This window comes from Trichosurus vulpecula, chromosome 1, assembly GCF_011100635.1.
Source record: "Trichosurus vulpecula isolate mTriVul1 chromosome 1, mTriVul1.pri, whole genome shotgun sequence".
Taxonomy (NCBI): Eukaryota; Metazoa; Chordata; class Mammalia; order Diprotodontia; family Phalangeridae; genus Trichosurus; species Trichosurus vulpecula.
The window spans coordinates 451,168,760-451,183,283 of NC_050573.1; the positions used below are offsets into that span (position 1 = coordinate 451,168,760).

The 14,524-nt window shown below is 37.3% G+C and overlaps 1 protein-coding gene across 1 annotated transcript in view; it reads right to left on the reverse strand.

Annotated features, from left to right (window-relative positions):
• Positions 1-1,754: 1,754 nt before the first annotated feature.
• Positions 1,755-14,524, reverse strand: part of HAPLN1 (hyaluronan and proteoglycan link protein 1) — a 38,092-nt gene continuing 25,322 nt past the window's right edge. Inside the window, exons 3-4 of the mRNA XM_036740276.1 lie at positions 8,201-8,503; positions 1,755-2,190 (exon numbers count right to left, since the gene is read on the reverse strand). Coding sequence (XP_036596171.1) covers positions 1,901-2,190; positions 8,201-8,503 — 593 coding nt within the window. The 3' untranslated portion in view covers positions 1,755-1,900. The remainder of the gene's footprint in view (positions 2,191-8,200; positions 8,504-14,524) is intronic.

Consider the following 14,524-nt stretch of genomic DNA (forward strand, 5'->3'; position numbering starts at 1 on the left):
GGTCTCTCTAAGCTTAGAAGTGTGAGTCTGATTTCTAGTTAGACAGTAGTATTTGGATTATAACTCACAATCTCTTTGGATGTATATATCTTTTACATGTTGTATATCTAGACTATTTTTTAAAATTGTGCATGCATACATTTTCCTCTTTCAATATTACAGCATCTGTTGATTTCCAGATATCCTAGCTTTTGATGAAGGAAATTATATACTTTTATTTACAGTAGTCTCTCTAGAGAATATATGAACTTATTTATGATTTCCTGGACTCCAATGGTAGTTCTATACCTTGCAGACACAAAACTCTACATTCATAGAATAAATTTATTGGAATTATTACAGAACTTTAAAATGCAACCACAATCAGTTCAGGAAATAGGTTTATTTACTCATGACCATGGGAAAGAATCTACATGAGAACATTCATGAAAACATACCAGCTGTGGCATACTTGGATCACACTATTAAATAAATCCCATTTATCAGAACTAGTTATGGAAACAATGGGAAACTGAAATGTAACTTAAGTACAAATATTGGTCCCTGTGGGTTCTCAATGCTCTTCAAAAAATAAAATAAGGTAAAGTAAAAGGGAGAAAGGACAGAACTCTAGTTTCTGTTTTGATTGAAACTGTGAATATATAAACATCTTTCTCTCAACCCAGAGCCAATATCTCCTTTAAAGCCCTGAAGATTTCTTGAAACTGTGTGATTAACTTCAGTATTTCATTAAGCCTGACGCTGATTAACCAAGGAAGTGACATAATTAACCATATTTTCAATCTGGAGAGTTTGTGATTGTACTTTTCCTTTTTCTAAAAATATGGACGCCAAGTGAGATTTTGGTTACCTCCACTAAAAGAAAGTCCCTTGGTAGCTTGGGCAAGCTTAGTTCTTTTGAAGTACAAGTGTTACCAGTTTTTTTTTCCTTTTAAACTTTTAAATATTTGTCCCCATGAAATGTAAATAAGGAAGAAATATTAAATAGTTTAGTAAATTCTTAAAGACTATAACATTTCATAGGTTAATATAAAATTGAGCTGCTAAATTTTACATTTTTTTTCTGTCCAGCAGTTCATTTATGTAACTGCCCTGAGTAGATATGACAGTAAATGCTTCTTTGCAAACGGCCCTTGGAACTTAAAGATAATTCAGTAAAGCTACTGCAAAGGTAATAGAACTCTTCTCAGGCATTCTTAATCTGAGTTTGAAGAAAAGAGGGCTCATTTGCTCACTATCATCCTCTCCTCAACATTTCTCCCATGATAGAAAAAACTGTTTAAGGGAACTAGCTGTGCTCATTTTCTGTGCAATGTTCTCCATCAGAAAGGTGAGATTTAAAATAGTAAAACAAAACTTGTCTTTGAGTCTTCTAAATAGTGACTTTTAGAAAAGTGTCTATTTGTTCCCTTGTGAAATTGTTTTGTTTTGCAATCTCACAGAGGCCCAGGTATGAAAAGATGACTGGGCCTCACGTCTGCAGATCTGATTGGTTTCTTGTAGTGCATTTCAAAATTGTACAAAGGTGGAAAATTTGTGCTTGTGTAAGCTGCTGCTTTGAGTAGGCTTACAATTCTTTAATTTAGTTAGTCCTAGCAATCCTCAAGCTATTGCATGCCCCATTCCTGAAAGCATATTTGGTTGGGATGATGTAGCTTAAACAGTTTGGCTCTAAAGCTTCTTTATATAGAGCTTCCATTAAAATTATATTAATTTATAATATATATTGAATGATAGTTTTACAAAAACAAATTAATGTATTGGATTTTTTATGAAAATGACTTTTTACAGTAAGTAAAAAAGGGTTATCACAGTTTTGGTAAATTGCATGAGTTCATATTGAAAAGAAATCTTTCACATGTTCTGAATGACTTTAAAATGGTGATGCTCTAGGGTACACTCAGTTGTACTCTCTGAAGCAGTAGACACCGTAGAGCTTGTGCTTTTTGTCGGGGAAGCCCGCGAAGCGCACGGCAGCTTCGGTGGGGCTGCAGCGTCTCCTTGGCCGGGAGATGGGGTAACGAACGCTGCCATCGGCCAGCCAGCCTGCATCGCATCGGTCGTAGCCCAGGAGTTTCCAGGCAGCAAACATCTGGCCCACTTTAGCAATCTGAGCACCATCATTGAGACAAGCCTGCACCGCTTCATCGTAGGTCAGCTTGGTTGGGTGTATTAGGTAGTAAAAGCGACCTGCGGAAGAAGGAAAGAAATTGGTGAGAGTTGGTCAGAGACTGAGAAGTTATATCAGGTTATAAACAGGAGTTAAGCCAAGAAATGGAAATGTTTCTTAATGAAGAAGTGTTTCTTAAAGAAGAAGGGGGCAACAGTATTGGCCAGGATGGCTCTGGAACTCTGAATAGCTAACTAATTGTAGTACCCCCAGGTTGCTCTCCATTAATAAGTTTCTTTTTTCCTGTCCTGCCAAATGTGTGTTCAGATGTGCCCTTTTAAGAGCAAATGGAAATGACAGATGAAGTTTCAGCTAGTTAATTAGTGATTAAAAGGACCATTATTGGGCACTGGAGAGGCTGTGGTACATGCTAAGTATGAGATCTATTTAAATTTGAAGCTATAGCAAGACTGAACTTCAGCACAACTTTCCAGGAGGCAAAATTTGAATATGAAAAAGGATCAAACACATTCTTCCCATAAAAGTTCATTGAAAAAAAATCAAAAGCTCTCCAGGTCTTTTCATTACAGGTATCAAAAAGAGATTATTCTCATCCTAAGAATACAGTGCAAAAATAAAGATTTAAAGAGACCATGTAAGAAAACACAAAAACACAGGAAGTTACTTGCAACCAATAACAAGTGTTCAGAATGTAAATGCCAATTCATTTTATTCACAATAAAATGCCTGTATTTCATTTATTCCTCTTTTTCAATTCATTTGAAGCCCTTTAAGAAAACCCTGATGCCTAATTACCACTTCTTTCTTCTTCTTTTATTTTATCACAAGGATTCTATCATCTACTTATTGGGTAATATTAAATTTCTAATATTCTTTCCATGAATAAAATATGACATGAGCTTAAGCACAGATAGAATAGTTTTAATATATTTGGCTTGAGTCAGAAGACAAAAGGACTTCTACTTAGTGAATTTTATCCCAACATCTAAATGATTTAAGTGTGAGTTGATTCAAATAGATGTTTCTGTTTTGAGGTTATGTTATGATTCTGGGGGTGCAGTGGAGTGTGTAGATGGATGATTGGAATTTTAATTGATGCTTGTTGAATGAATAAATTATAATTAGAAGGGTGATCTCTATCACTAGTACAGTGCTTTACACATCACAAGTGTTGAATAAATGTGTGTTAATTGAATTTGTTGAATCACCCAAATTCTGTTATTTTCCTGCCTACCCCCTGCCTTTGCAAAGGCCTAAATGAAAAGTAACACAAATGATGGAACTAAGATGGGGCCTGGGAGATATATGAACAACAGATTACATTTCTATAGCAGTGTAAGCTTTATAAGGCACTTTATTTGTGGTGACCTCATGAGGAAGGTAAATATTATTAGTACAACTTGAGAAGTTAAGTGATTTACCTATGGTCACTCAGCTAATAAATGTTGGATTTTAAACACAAAATATATTACCTAGCATGCCAACAACCACTGGCCTTTCTGTCTCTCTTTGTCAGAAACTGAAGTGTAGAAATAGTAAAATTGTGTGCCTTTGGAGGGATCATCTATTGATCATTTTAAGAGAATTTTTCCCCTCCGGTTTTCCTTGTGTTAGGAAAAAAACAAATTTTATGCTTTTTAAAATAAATCTTAACCTAGAATCCATTAGATTGTAAGCTCTTTGAAGGCAGGGACTCTCTCTTTTTCTTATTTGCATCCCCAGTGCTTAGCATAGTGCCTGGAACATTGTTGTTTTTGTTGTTCAGTTACGTCCAACTCTATGTAGCTTGGCAAAGATACTAGAGCGGTTTGCCATATCCTTCTCCGGTGTGTCCCCATTTAAAAGATGAAGAAATGAGACAAATAGGGGTTAAGTGACTTGCCTTTGGTCACACAAGTAGAAAGTGACTGAAGCTAGATTTGGACTCAGATCTTCCTGACTGCAGGCCCAGTGTATATCTATTGTACCAGCTACCTGGCCCTATAGCAGAAGCTTAATATGCTTACTGAATTGAATTGATCATAGCCTTGGGGCTAGAAGTGGAATCAAGGGTCATCTAGTGTGATTCCCTTTATAGTAAAAATGAGGAAACTGAGGTCACAGGTACAGTAGTGTCTAAACAACTTGGGACAAGCAATAATTTTGATATGGTATCATTTTGTGACACCAATGATCAGGGGTTTGAGCCTCTACTGAAACTGAGCTGATTGACCATATCTGACCTTGACAAGATGAAATCAGATTGAGCTGACTTAGCCACATCTAGTTAGTTTCCTGGCAGTTTGGTGTGGGATTTTTTACCATGGAGATGTGTTTCATTGTTCTCTTCTGTTATGTTTCTCTCCCCCCTTCCCTCCAGTAATGGATATTACTTTGATGAAATTGCAAGAATTGTAGCCTTTAGGTCCAGAATATCAAGGGAATTAATAAAGAAATGCTGTGGAAGGTGGCCTACCTACACCAGATCTTAAACTGTATTATAAAGCAGCAGTCATCAAAACTACTTGGCTAAGAAATAGAGTGGTGGATCAGTGGAAAAGGTTAGGTACACGAGACATAGTAGTCAATGACTATAGTAATCTACTGTTTAATAAACCCAAAGACTCCAGTTTTCGGGATAAGAGCTCACTATTTGACAAAAACTGCTGGGAAAACTGGACAATAGTGTGGCAGAAACTGGGCATAGACCAATATCTTATACCATACCAAAATAAAGTCAAAATGGCTTCACAATTTAGATAGAAAGGCTGATAATATAAGCAATCTGGGAGAGTAGGGAATAGTTTACCTGTCAGATTTGTAGAGAAGGGAAGAATTTATGACCAAAGAAGAGATAGAGAGCATTATGAAATGCAAAATGGATAATTTTGATTACATTAAACTGAAAAGTTTTTGTACAAAGCCAATGCAACCCAAGACTAGGAGGAAAGCAGAAAATTGGGAAAGAATTTTTACAACCAGTGTCTTGCCTCATTTCTAAAATATACAGAGAACTAGGTCAAATTTATAAGCATACAAGTCATTTCTCGGTTGTTACATGGTCAAAAGATATGAACAGTTTTCAGAGGAAGAAATTAAAGATATCTATAGTCATATGAAAAAATGCTTTAAATCACTATTGATTAGAGAAATGTATATCAAGACAACTCTTAGGTACCACATCTCACCTGTCAGATTGGCTAACAGGACAAAACAGGAAAATCATAAATGCTAGAGAAGATATGGGAAAATTGGAACACTAATGCATTGTTGGTGGAGTTATGAACTGATCCAATCATTCTGGAGAGCAATTTGGAACTATATCCAAAGGGCTATAAAATGTGCATACCCTTTGACCCAGCAATACCACTTTGAGGGCTGTATCCCACACAGATCATACAAGTGGAAAAAGGACCCTTACGTACAAAAATATTTACAGCAGTTCTTTTTGTGGTGGCAAAGAATTGGAAATCAAGGAGATGCTCATCAATTGGGGAATGGCTAAACGGGTTGTGGTATATGAATGTAATGGAATACTATTGTGCTATAAGAAATGAAGAGCAGCGGACTTCATAATAACCTAGAAAGACATATATGAACTGATGCTGAGTGAGGGGAGCAGAACCAGGAGACCATTATACACAATTACAGACACATTGTATCTGTGATGACTAACTTTGATAGATTTGGCTCTTCTCAACAATACAAGATTCTAAGACAAGTCCAAAACACTCATGATGGAAAAAGTGATCCACATCCAGAGAAAGAATTACGGAGTCTGAATGCAGATTGAAGCAAACCATTTGCTCTCTCTTTTTTTCGTTTCTGTTTTGTTTCTTCTTTCTTGTGGTCTTTCCATTGGTTATATTTTTTCTTTACAACTTGACTACTGTGAAAATATGTTTAGTGTGAAGGTATATGTAGAACCTATATCGGATTGCTTGCCATCTCGGGTGGTGGGGAGGAGGAGGGGGGAGAAAATTTGAAAATCAAAAAATTGTGGAACTGAATGTTGTAAACTAAAAATAAACAGTTTTTTTTTTAAATTGTAGCTTTTAAAGAGCACTGGTCACTATTAGTGATAATGTAGTTTCTATTAGTGTAAGGAAGTCATATGCTTCAAGGATCATTCAAGCCTATAATGAAAGGGGATCAGTGGCACAAAAGTACAAAGTAAAATTTGGTTCTAAAAAAAAGAAAAAAAATGCCAAGAACTGTCAAATTATTGCTGCAAAGACTTTCAGAGAAACCTAGCAGCTAGATGAGTTGCTATTGATTCTTCTACAAGATTGGGCTTTCTGAGGGTGGAAGAATAGCAAGATATAAGTAATAAACAGGTGCTAATCTTTATTGGGAAGAAAAAACCCTTATTATGGACAAGATAATTCAAAAGACTGAATTACTAAAAATGAGAAAAAATATTATTTTTGATGATAAAGCTCACTTATTAATTCAAAGTTATATAAATAATCATTGTCAGACATCCAGGTGAGGCTATAAGATTTGGACATCTTCACTAGACTGTAAAAAAATTTCTGGGGGAGGGGATTATGACTAATGGGCTGTAGAATGATGAATTCTCATGAATATTTTGATATATTGAAAATCAAAATTGTTCCAGAAGTACAGAAGTTCCCTAATTGAGATGGAACAAGGCAACATGACTTTACACCATGGCGTGTCACAAAAGATTAAGAGATGTATCCAAGGAGTGAATATAGTTCAATGGACATTTTTACATGATGTAAGTCCCACTGAAAACAGAAAGGGTAAACTTTGAAAAATGAACTTTTCTTTAAAGGTTCTCTTAATATCCAATGACAAAAGTGTGATTTTATGATGAGGAATTGAAGGATATGTTTTAAAATCTTGTGCACTCACTGACAACTGTGTAAAATAAGAGACCAGCAAAAAGAAGAAATATTACACTTTTTTCAATGGGTAAAACGTTGGAAGGTTTATTGTATAGGTCAATAAATTTTAATATATTACTTTGTCCCAAGATATTCTCACATCATTCTAATAAGTGGATGATTGGAGATTTAAACCAGGACTCTCTGGACCATATTTCCTCAATATATATTATTGATATATTTTAAATTATGGTTTTATAACGGAAATGCATAGTCCAATATTTACCTTGTGGTAAGTCCAATATTTACCTCAGGGTCAAAAACTGGATGTGGTAAGTTCTTAGTTTATTTTGAATTATTGATTTAAATGACCCCCCCCCCCCCACAGCATCAAGAACTGGATGAGACTTTTGAAATCGTATTATCAAATTCCTTATCAAATTCCCCATAAAATTCCCCAGATTATGTGCAAGATGCTCAGGGAAATGAATAAGTAGCTGAGGTGGGATTTGAACCTCAGATTCTAAACCCAGTGCTTTTATATAGGAGTGTCTGTGTGTGTATATACATATACGTATATATGTATATACACACACACATATATATATACACACACATACACATATAGATGTATAGAGACACATATGTATATACATATATCCATGTATACACATACACATATATATATACACGCATACACACACACACATATATATATATATGTATGTATGTATGTATGTATACACACACAAGTTTAAAGACAGGATTTATGATTTCACTGATATGAGGAAAATCCCTATCAGTAAGATTAGCACCTTCTCTGTAACTTAAATGTTTTAGTGTTACCTGGGGTATTGACAGTTTGAATGATTTGCTCTCTGTAGGACTTGAACTCAGACTTTCCTGATTTGGAGATTGCTCATTTATCTCCTACACCTTGCTACCGCTCATCTACCATAATAAAGATTATTAAGGTGTTAGTAGGCAGCTAGGTGGCCCAGTGACTCAAATGAAGTATGGACCTGCAGTCAAGGAGGCCTGAATTCAAATCCAACCTCGGACACGCACTAGCTGTGGGACTTTGGGCAAGTTACTTAATCTCTCAGCCTTAGTGTCCTCATCTGTAAAATGGGGGGAATAGTACCTACCTCAGTGTTATGAGTTTAAAATAAGGTGTTTATAAAGTGCTTTGCAAAGCTTAAAGAACTATTTGAGCATTATTAGCATTGACTCTTACCGTTGAAGTTGGATGTAAAACAGAATACATCATATCTGCTTTTATCTTTATCCCAAAATCCGTAATTCCTGACACCGGGCACTGTGTTTCTCCCTCCACAGGGTTCTCTAGGTTTAGTGATGGGATACTGCACAGATCCATCACTGAGCCAGCCAGCATTACACCAGTCCAGCCCTGCCCTCCAAGCATCATAGAGTTGGTCGAAAGAGGCAATCACAGAGTCCTGGTCCAGACAAGCCTGTTGAGCCTCATGGAAATTGAGATTGTAGCGTCCTAGTCGTGGAAAGTAAGGGAAGACCACACCTGTCCAATGAGAAGGAAAAGAAAAGTTAATCAGTATCACCTGAGAGGGCATGAAAACTACAAATTTAAAGTGGCTATCAGACCCAAGCAATCAGTCATGGTCATTTGACAAAGGTCTCATCTTTGACAAGTGACCGTTCAGTCCCAGTGCTAAATTAACTCTGACTTGGTCGTTTAGGGATCTTCAAGTGATTTGATTCCTAAGTCAATGGCTTTCTGCTTAACTCAGGAGCAAGACAACTGCTGCTGAAAAAGATTCAGTTTTGTGTGGTCCAACCCATCACTGTGCAGATGAGCAAACTGAGATCTCAAAGACTGGTGAAGTTTGCTTGCAGTTGCTCAGCCAACTACCTGCAGAGCCAGGATTGGAATTCAAGGATTATCTACCTTGGTACAGTCGAAAGGGCAACAGATTTGTAGCTAGGGTCCTGGGTTCAGATCACGGCTCTGTGCCTTACTACTTGTATGATGGTGAGAGATACTACCTGGGGACTCTCTGGGCCTCAGTTCCCTCTCCTACAAAAGGAAGAGTTTGGATTAGATAATCTCTACAGACCCTTCAAGCTAGATATTTTGGATCTGATCAAACATAATTTAAAAATAAGAAAATTGCATACCGCTAACTTCAAAATGCCCTTTTCTACACTTAAAGAAACTCTTGCTGAGCTTATCCCATGCTAATTATTTGCTAAGACTGTAAAAGATCTCTCCTCAGCACTTTGCATCTGGGCAAAAGCCAATGCCCGGCATCGTTCCTGAAAGAACAGGGGTGGGGGAGGGTGGGAGGATGCCTTTGCAGAGAAAATGCTCAACTTTATTTCCTAATGCCCTTCTTGGTAATGCTTCTCCGAAAAGCTTCATTTTTCAAAAAGCTTCATACATCAAGGAGTTTGCTAATGTATTCATATGGGGACCTATACCTCCTTTTATATATTAATGTTCATGAAAAGTTGCATTTTTCTTTTCTTTTTTAAAGAATCACACTTATAGTGATTGCAGACATAACTGCCTGTAAGCCCTATGCACATCTACGATTCTATCTTCAACTAGGATGGGGAAGGGAGTTTACAGGGAAAGACAGGGTAGGAAATGACGTCCTATGTAAGGGACCTTAAGGTGGTGAATCCTTCTATAACATGAACAAAGATCTCTGATTTATCTTTTTTTAAAAAAAATAAAGTTAATTTTTATAGGATTTTGTTATAATGAAGCACACACATACAAACACACAGATATTAAACCATTATGTTTGATATGCTTCCAGTGCAGTCTCTAGGTTTTTATTTGTTTTTGTTCCCTCCCTCCCCCACCACCCCAGTAGTAGCCGGCCTCTCCTACTAAGGGCCGCAATATTTTAATATTTCTGTTCTTGTTGAGGGTTCTCATTTTTCTGGTTATTCAAATAATCACTACAGTGGTATGTTTTCTTTTCTTTTACAAAGAAAGATATTGCAGACAGCTACCACAGCTTCCCAAAAGTCACCTTGCGCATCGTGGGCACCGAGCATCAGATGATCTGATGGTCTAATATGAGGACACGTTACCAAGTATTTCAGTGGGCACAGCTTCTCTTTCTTACTTACCAGAATATTATCACTCTTGCTTGGCTCACGACTTTGAGCTGGAAGGAGTAATAGCTTTCAGAAGCCACTAAAAATGTTTTCATTTCCCTTACTTAAATAATCAAAGTTGTTTTGAGGATGTTATCTTTTTACTTGTGGCTCCCTGATTTGATGAGTTGTGGCATGATAACCATTTTGAGGTAGTGAAGCCCTGTCATCTTATTTCCAGGTCAAAGAAATACATTAAATGCAATGCTTTTCCTAAAGAATTACTAGAATGAATTACCTTACTTCAAACACAAGAGGCTCTTGACCAAATATATAAAGATGGTGGATAGAACTTTATATTATTAACATAAATTTCGATAGCACAGAATTGACTAGATAATTTTAACTAGAACTCAGGTTTATGAGTATAGAGGAATTGTGAGAAACTATCCTTGGGCAACTCAAAATCACACAAAAAAAATTATTTTCCTTTCTGTCTTTTCTTTTACGGATGCCTGAAAAGTCATTGTTCATTGATTTGGGTATAGTTTTCACCTTAAACCATTAACAGCAGAGATCATAGATCTAGAATTAGATGGTTCCTCACAGGCCATCTAATCTAACCCCCAGTTTTTTTACAGATAAGGAAACTGAGGCTGTGCCCAAAGTCACACAGATAAGTAAGGATTAGAAATAGAATTTGAAGTCAGGTCCTGCAGCTCCTGAGCCAGAATCATTTCAGCTTTTCTGTTCCATATCCCATTTGCCTACTTGAGAATGGGATATAGGATGAAGGGGTGGAGAAGGGTTTGGGAGACCATGAGGTACAAGATGGACAGTGAAAGGAAAAGGGCATAAAAGGCATCCTGAAATTTTTACTTGTAGGTTATGCCTTTACCCTCCCTGGCAAATGATTGAAGATATTTTTTAACATATGGTCTACTTAATTTTATTCTGTTGATATTGTTGATATCACCTATGCTATCTCAAAGGCACGACTAGTACAAAATCAAAATTACATATGTGTACACATATTTTCATGAGTGGATCCTGGAAGAATATGAAAGAAATCTTAATAGCATTGACCAAGGCCTCTTCTTGGAGGCCTGGAAGACACATCCGTCCCTCTAGGGCAATCTAGTTGGCAACTTCGTCCAGTTGGCCCAGATCCAAGATTTCTTCCTGATCTTACCCTCTCTTCTTGGATATGCAATCTGAAAGCTGAATTTAAGCCAAGAGAAGAAGAAAGAGGATCTCCTGGTTCTCACTGACCCCTGGTGGGGTGGAGTAGAGGGAAAGATAGAAGATTGTTCAGCCTAATACTGACTCAGCTCCAGCACTGAGGTTTCCAAAATGCCAATTCTCTTGTCGGTCTTTTCCCCATCCCTCAGCAGTGTTACTCTCCTGACACTATCCCACAATGTTCTCCTAACAACTTTTGGAACGTTATCTGAAGAGTCTGAAGCAAAGAAAAGAAAAATGACTAATATATAGAGAGATTCTTTGACCTCAAGCACTGTAAAAGAACATCACAGAAAAGCTTAGAGAGCTATTTGGCCCAACTCCTACTTTCCACCAAGTCCAGGAATGATGATATGAGAGAATGGATGTGACATTATTTCAAAGAAAAGCTTTCATAATGGCTGGAGAACACATTCTGGTTTAGATTCTCTGAGGAAACTTTTTGGTCACTTTCTGCTGATGTGGATCATGGAAACCCAAACACCTACATCATACCTTTGCTTGTTTTTTTCTCTGTGCCTGGCCCATCTCCCACGTCATCATCAGCTTCTTGTATCTTATCCATCCTTTAATGGGTAAATTAATGGTGTAAGGACCCAGTTTTAGTGTTCTCCTTGACAAGCAGTCCTGTTTGATTGCCCAGGCCAGAAGGGTACTCTCCCTTCCATGAGTTCTCCTACCACTGTTAACATACCTTTCCTATTCATTCAGAGTGCACCAGATACACCCAAACACACCTTAATATCTGAAAAAATTCTGGAAGGTATTTTGTGGCTCATTTTTAAAATGTGTATTTTTAAAATTTACTTATTTTTTTTTAAAAATGGAGCTTAGTTTTTATTTCTTTGATGAATGAAAATGTTGTAGTACTCAATAAATGTTCTTAAAAATAAAAAAAAATATTCCCTGGCTATATACCCATATACATATTCTTTTTTGTATTATAGTCATTTTTGTACCTGTCTTATCACCTCTTTTGTTGTTGCTCATTTGTATCCTACTGTTGGTGACCCTGTGCATCATATTACACATGGAGTTTTCTTGGCAAAGATGCTGGAATGGTTTGCCATTTCCTTCTCCAATGGACTAAGACAAACAGGTTAAGTGACTTGCCCAGGGTCATGCAGCTAGTGAGTATCTGAAGCCGAATTTGAACTCAGGTCTTCCTGACTGCAAACCCAGAGCTCTATCCACTGAGCTAACTAGCCTACTAGAATATAAACGTTTTAAGGCAGAGACTCTGTCTTATTTTTCTCTATTTCTCCCAGTGCCCTATACCATGCTTCCTACAAAGTACTCAATTAATTGTTGAATACACGAAGGAAAAAAAATTAAGAGAATTTAGATCTGATTAGCCCTTATCCAAATGATACTGAAATATGATTCTTAAGGTGTCAAATTTGGTTTACTCCATTTCTACTTCAGTTTTAAAAACACCATGTCATGTGATAAATTTGTGAAAGGTATAAAGGAAAAATAAATTATGGACTTATATGTATATATATATATATATATATATATATATATATATATACACACACACAGACACACAAACATACACACACACACACACATGCACATACACACATATATATGAAGGGGAGTTTTAATTTCTATGATGAAAGGAAGTAATTTGATCAAAGCAAGGGCCAACTTCTTTGTCTTAAGCCACCAACTTCACTGGCCGACCCACATTTGGTGCACACATTGCAGGGATCAGCTGTTCCTCACTGACAGGGGCATTCCTAGAATTACAAACTTTTGACTCTCAGCCAGTTTACTTTCTCTGATATCAGCACCTACCACCATCTAGGCAGAGCCTTCCTGAGGAAATTGTTGTAATTACCTGTAGCTAAATTAGGACATGGATAGTCTCTTTCTAGTGGCAATGAGGGGGAGGAATAAAAAGGAATAGAAAAGACAAATTTTTAGGCATGGGAAAGAAGGGTGTATGCCTTTTTCCCAAATAGCGTCTGACTCATTTTTCCATTCTACTTAGAGGTCAAAATATAATCAAAAGCATTTCACTGAGGATTTTAAATTAGTTGAGGAATTGGTGTGCACAACTACAAGAGACTAAGTATGCTGCATCATATGAAATACTAGAGGAGGTGTAGCCATAATGGCTTTTGTTTTCTTTGAATGGCTCAGCTTGCCTCATTGAGCCTCTGGACACTGTGGCTTGCTCTTCCGGGGAGCATGCTGGGAAGCAGACAGCTTCCTGTGTGAGGAGTCATGGGGCTGGCTGAGGGGAGGTGTTAGCTCCAGAACCTGGTCTACCCTAGGGGGAGGAGCCAACTCAGGAACCAATCGGCCCTGGTCATTAGGGCGGAGCTTGATGATGTCAAAAACCCTATAAGAGGGGAGAGGACAGCTTGAAGATTCTCTTTCCTTTTCCGGTTGGAGCCAGCGACAGTTACGACAGTTACATCAGTTACAGCGACCGTTACATCGTCAGTTTCAGTTGCAGCTTCAGTTTCAGAAACAGACACAGCTGAGGCAGGAGCTGCCAGCAGCAGAGCTGATCTACGGGAGGAAGCTGAACAAAGACTTCAGTCCAGTGGGTAATCTTATTACCATCAAGGGGGAAACATGATTTTGCTTTACGCAATCATGTTTCTCTGTAGCCTCCTGGTTACTCTTTCAAGGCGTACTTATTGGGCCTGGAAGATTATGACCAACATATCAAAATGGGGTTGCTGGTTCATGGGTTGGTTACTGTTGAGCCTAAATAAATGTTTTGATTCTTCTGCCTTCTACTATGAGAGTTTCTTCTATCCGGCGATTCCGAACCTTTCAGACATGTTTATGATCTTCTTTGAGATTATAAACTCGGCCCTCCTGATACAGGAGGGATTCTCAACCTGGGGTCCAGGAACTTGTTTAAAAAATTGGTACCTGTATTTCAATATAATTAATTTCTTTTAAAATCCTACATGTTTTATTTTATGCATTTAGAAACATGATCCTTATAAGGAGTCATAGGTTTCACCAGACTGCCAAAGGGACCCTATGCAGCAATGTGCTGATAAATGTTTAAAAATCAGATCTTTGAAGGAAAAAATCACAACCCACCCAGGTACACATGACACATTTTTAAGTTAAATCTGTATTAGTAACATATTACCCAATGCTTTTTTTGTTTTTTACTTTACCTCTCTCTAGAAATCACTAAAACAACAAATTAAGTCTTGATTAGTTAGTGGTTACTGATTTCTGAGACATAAAT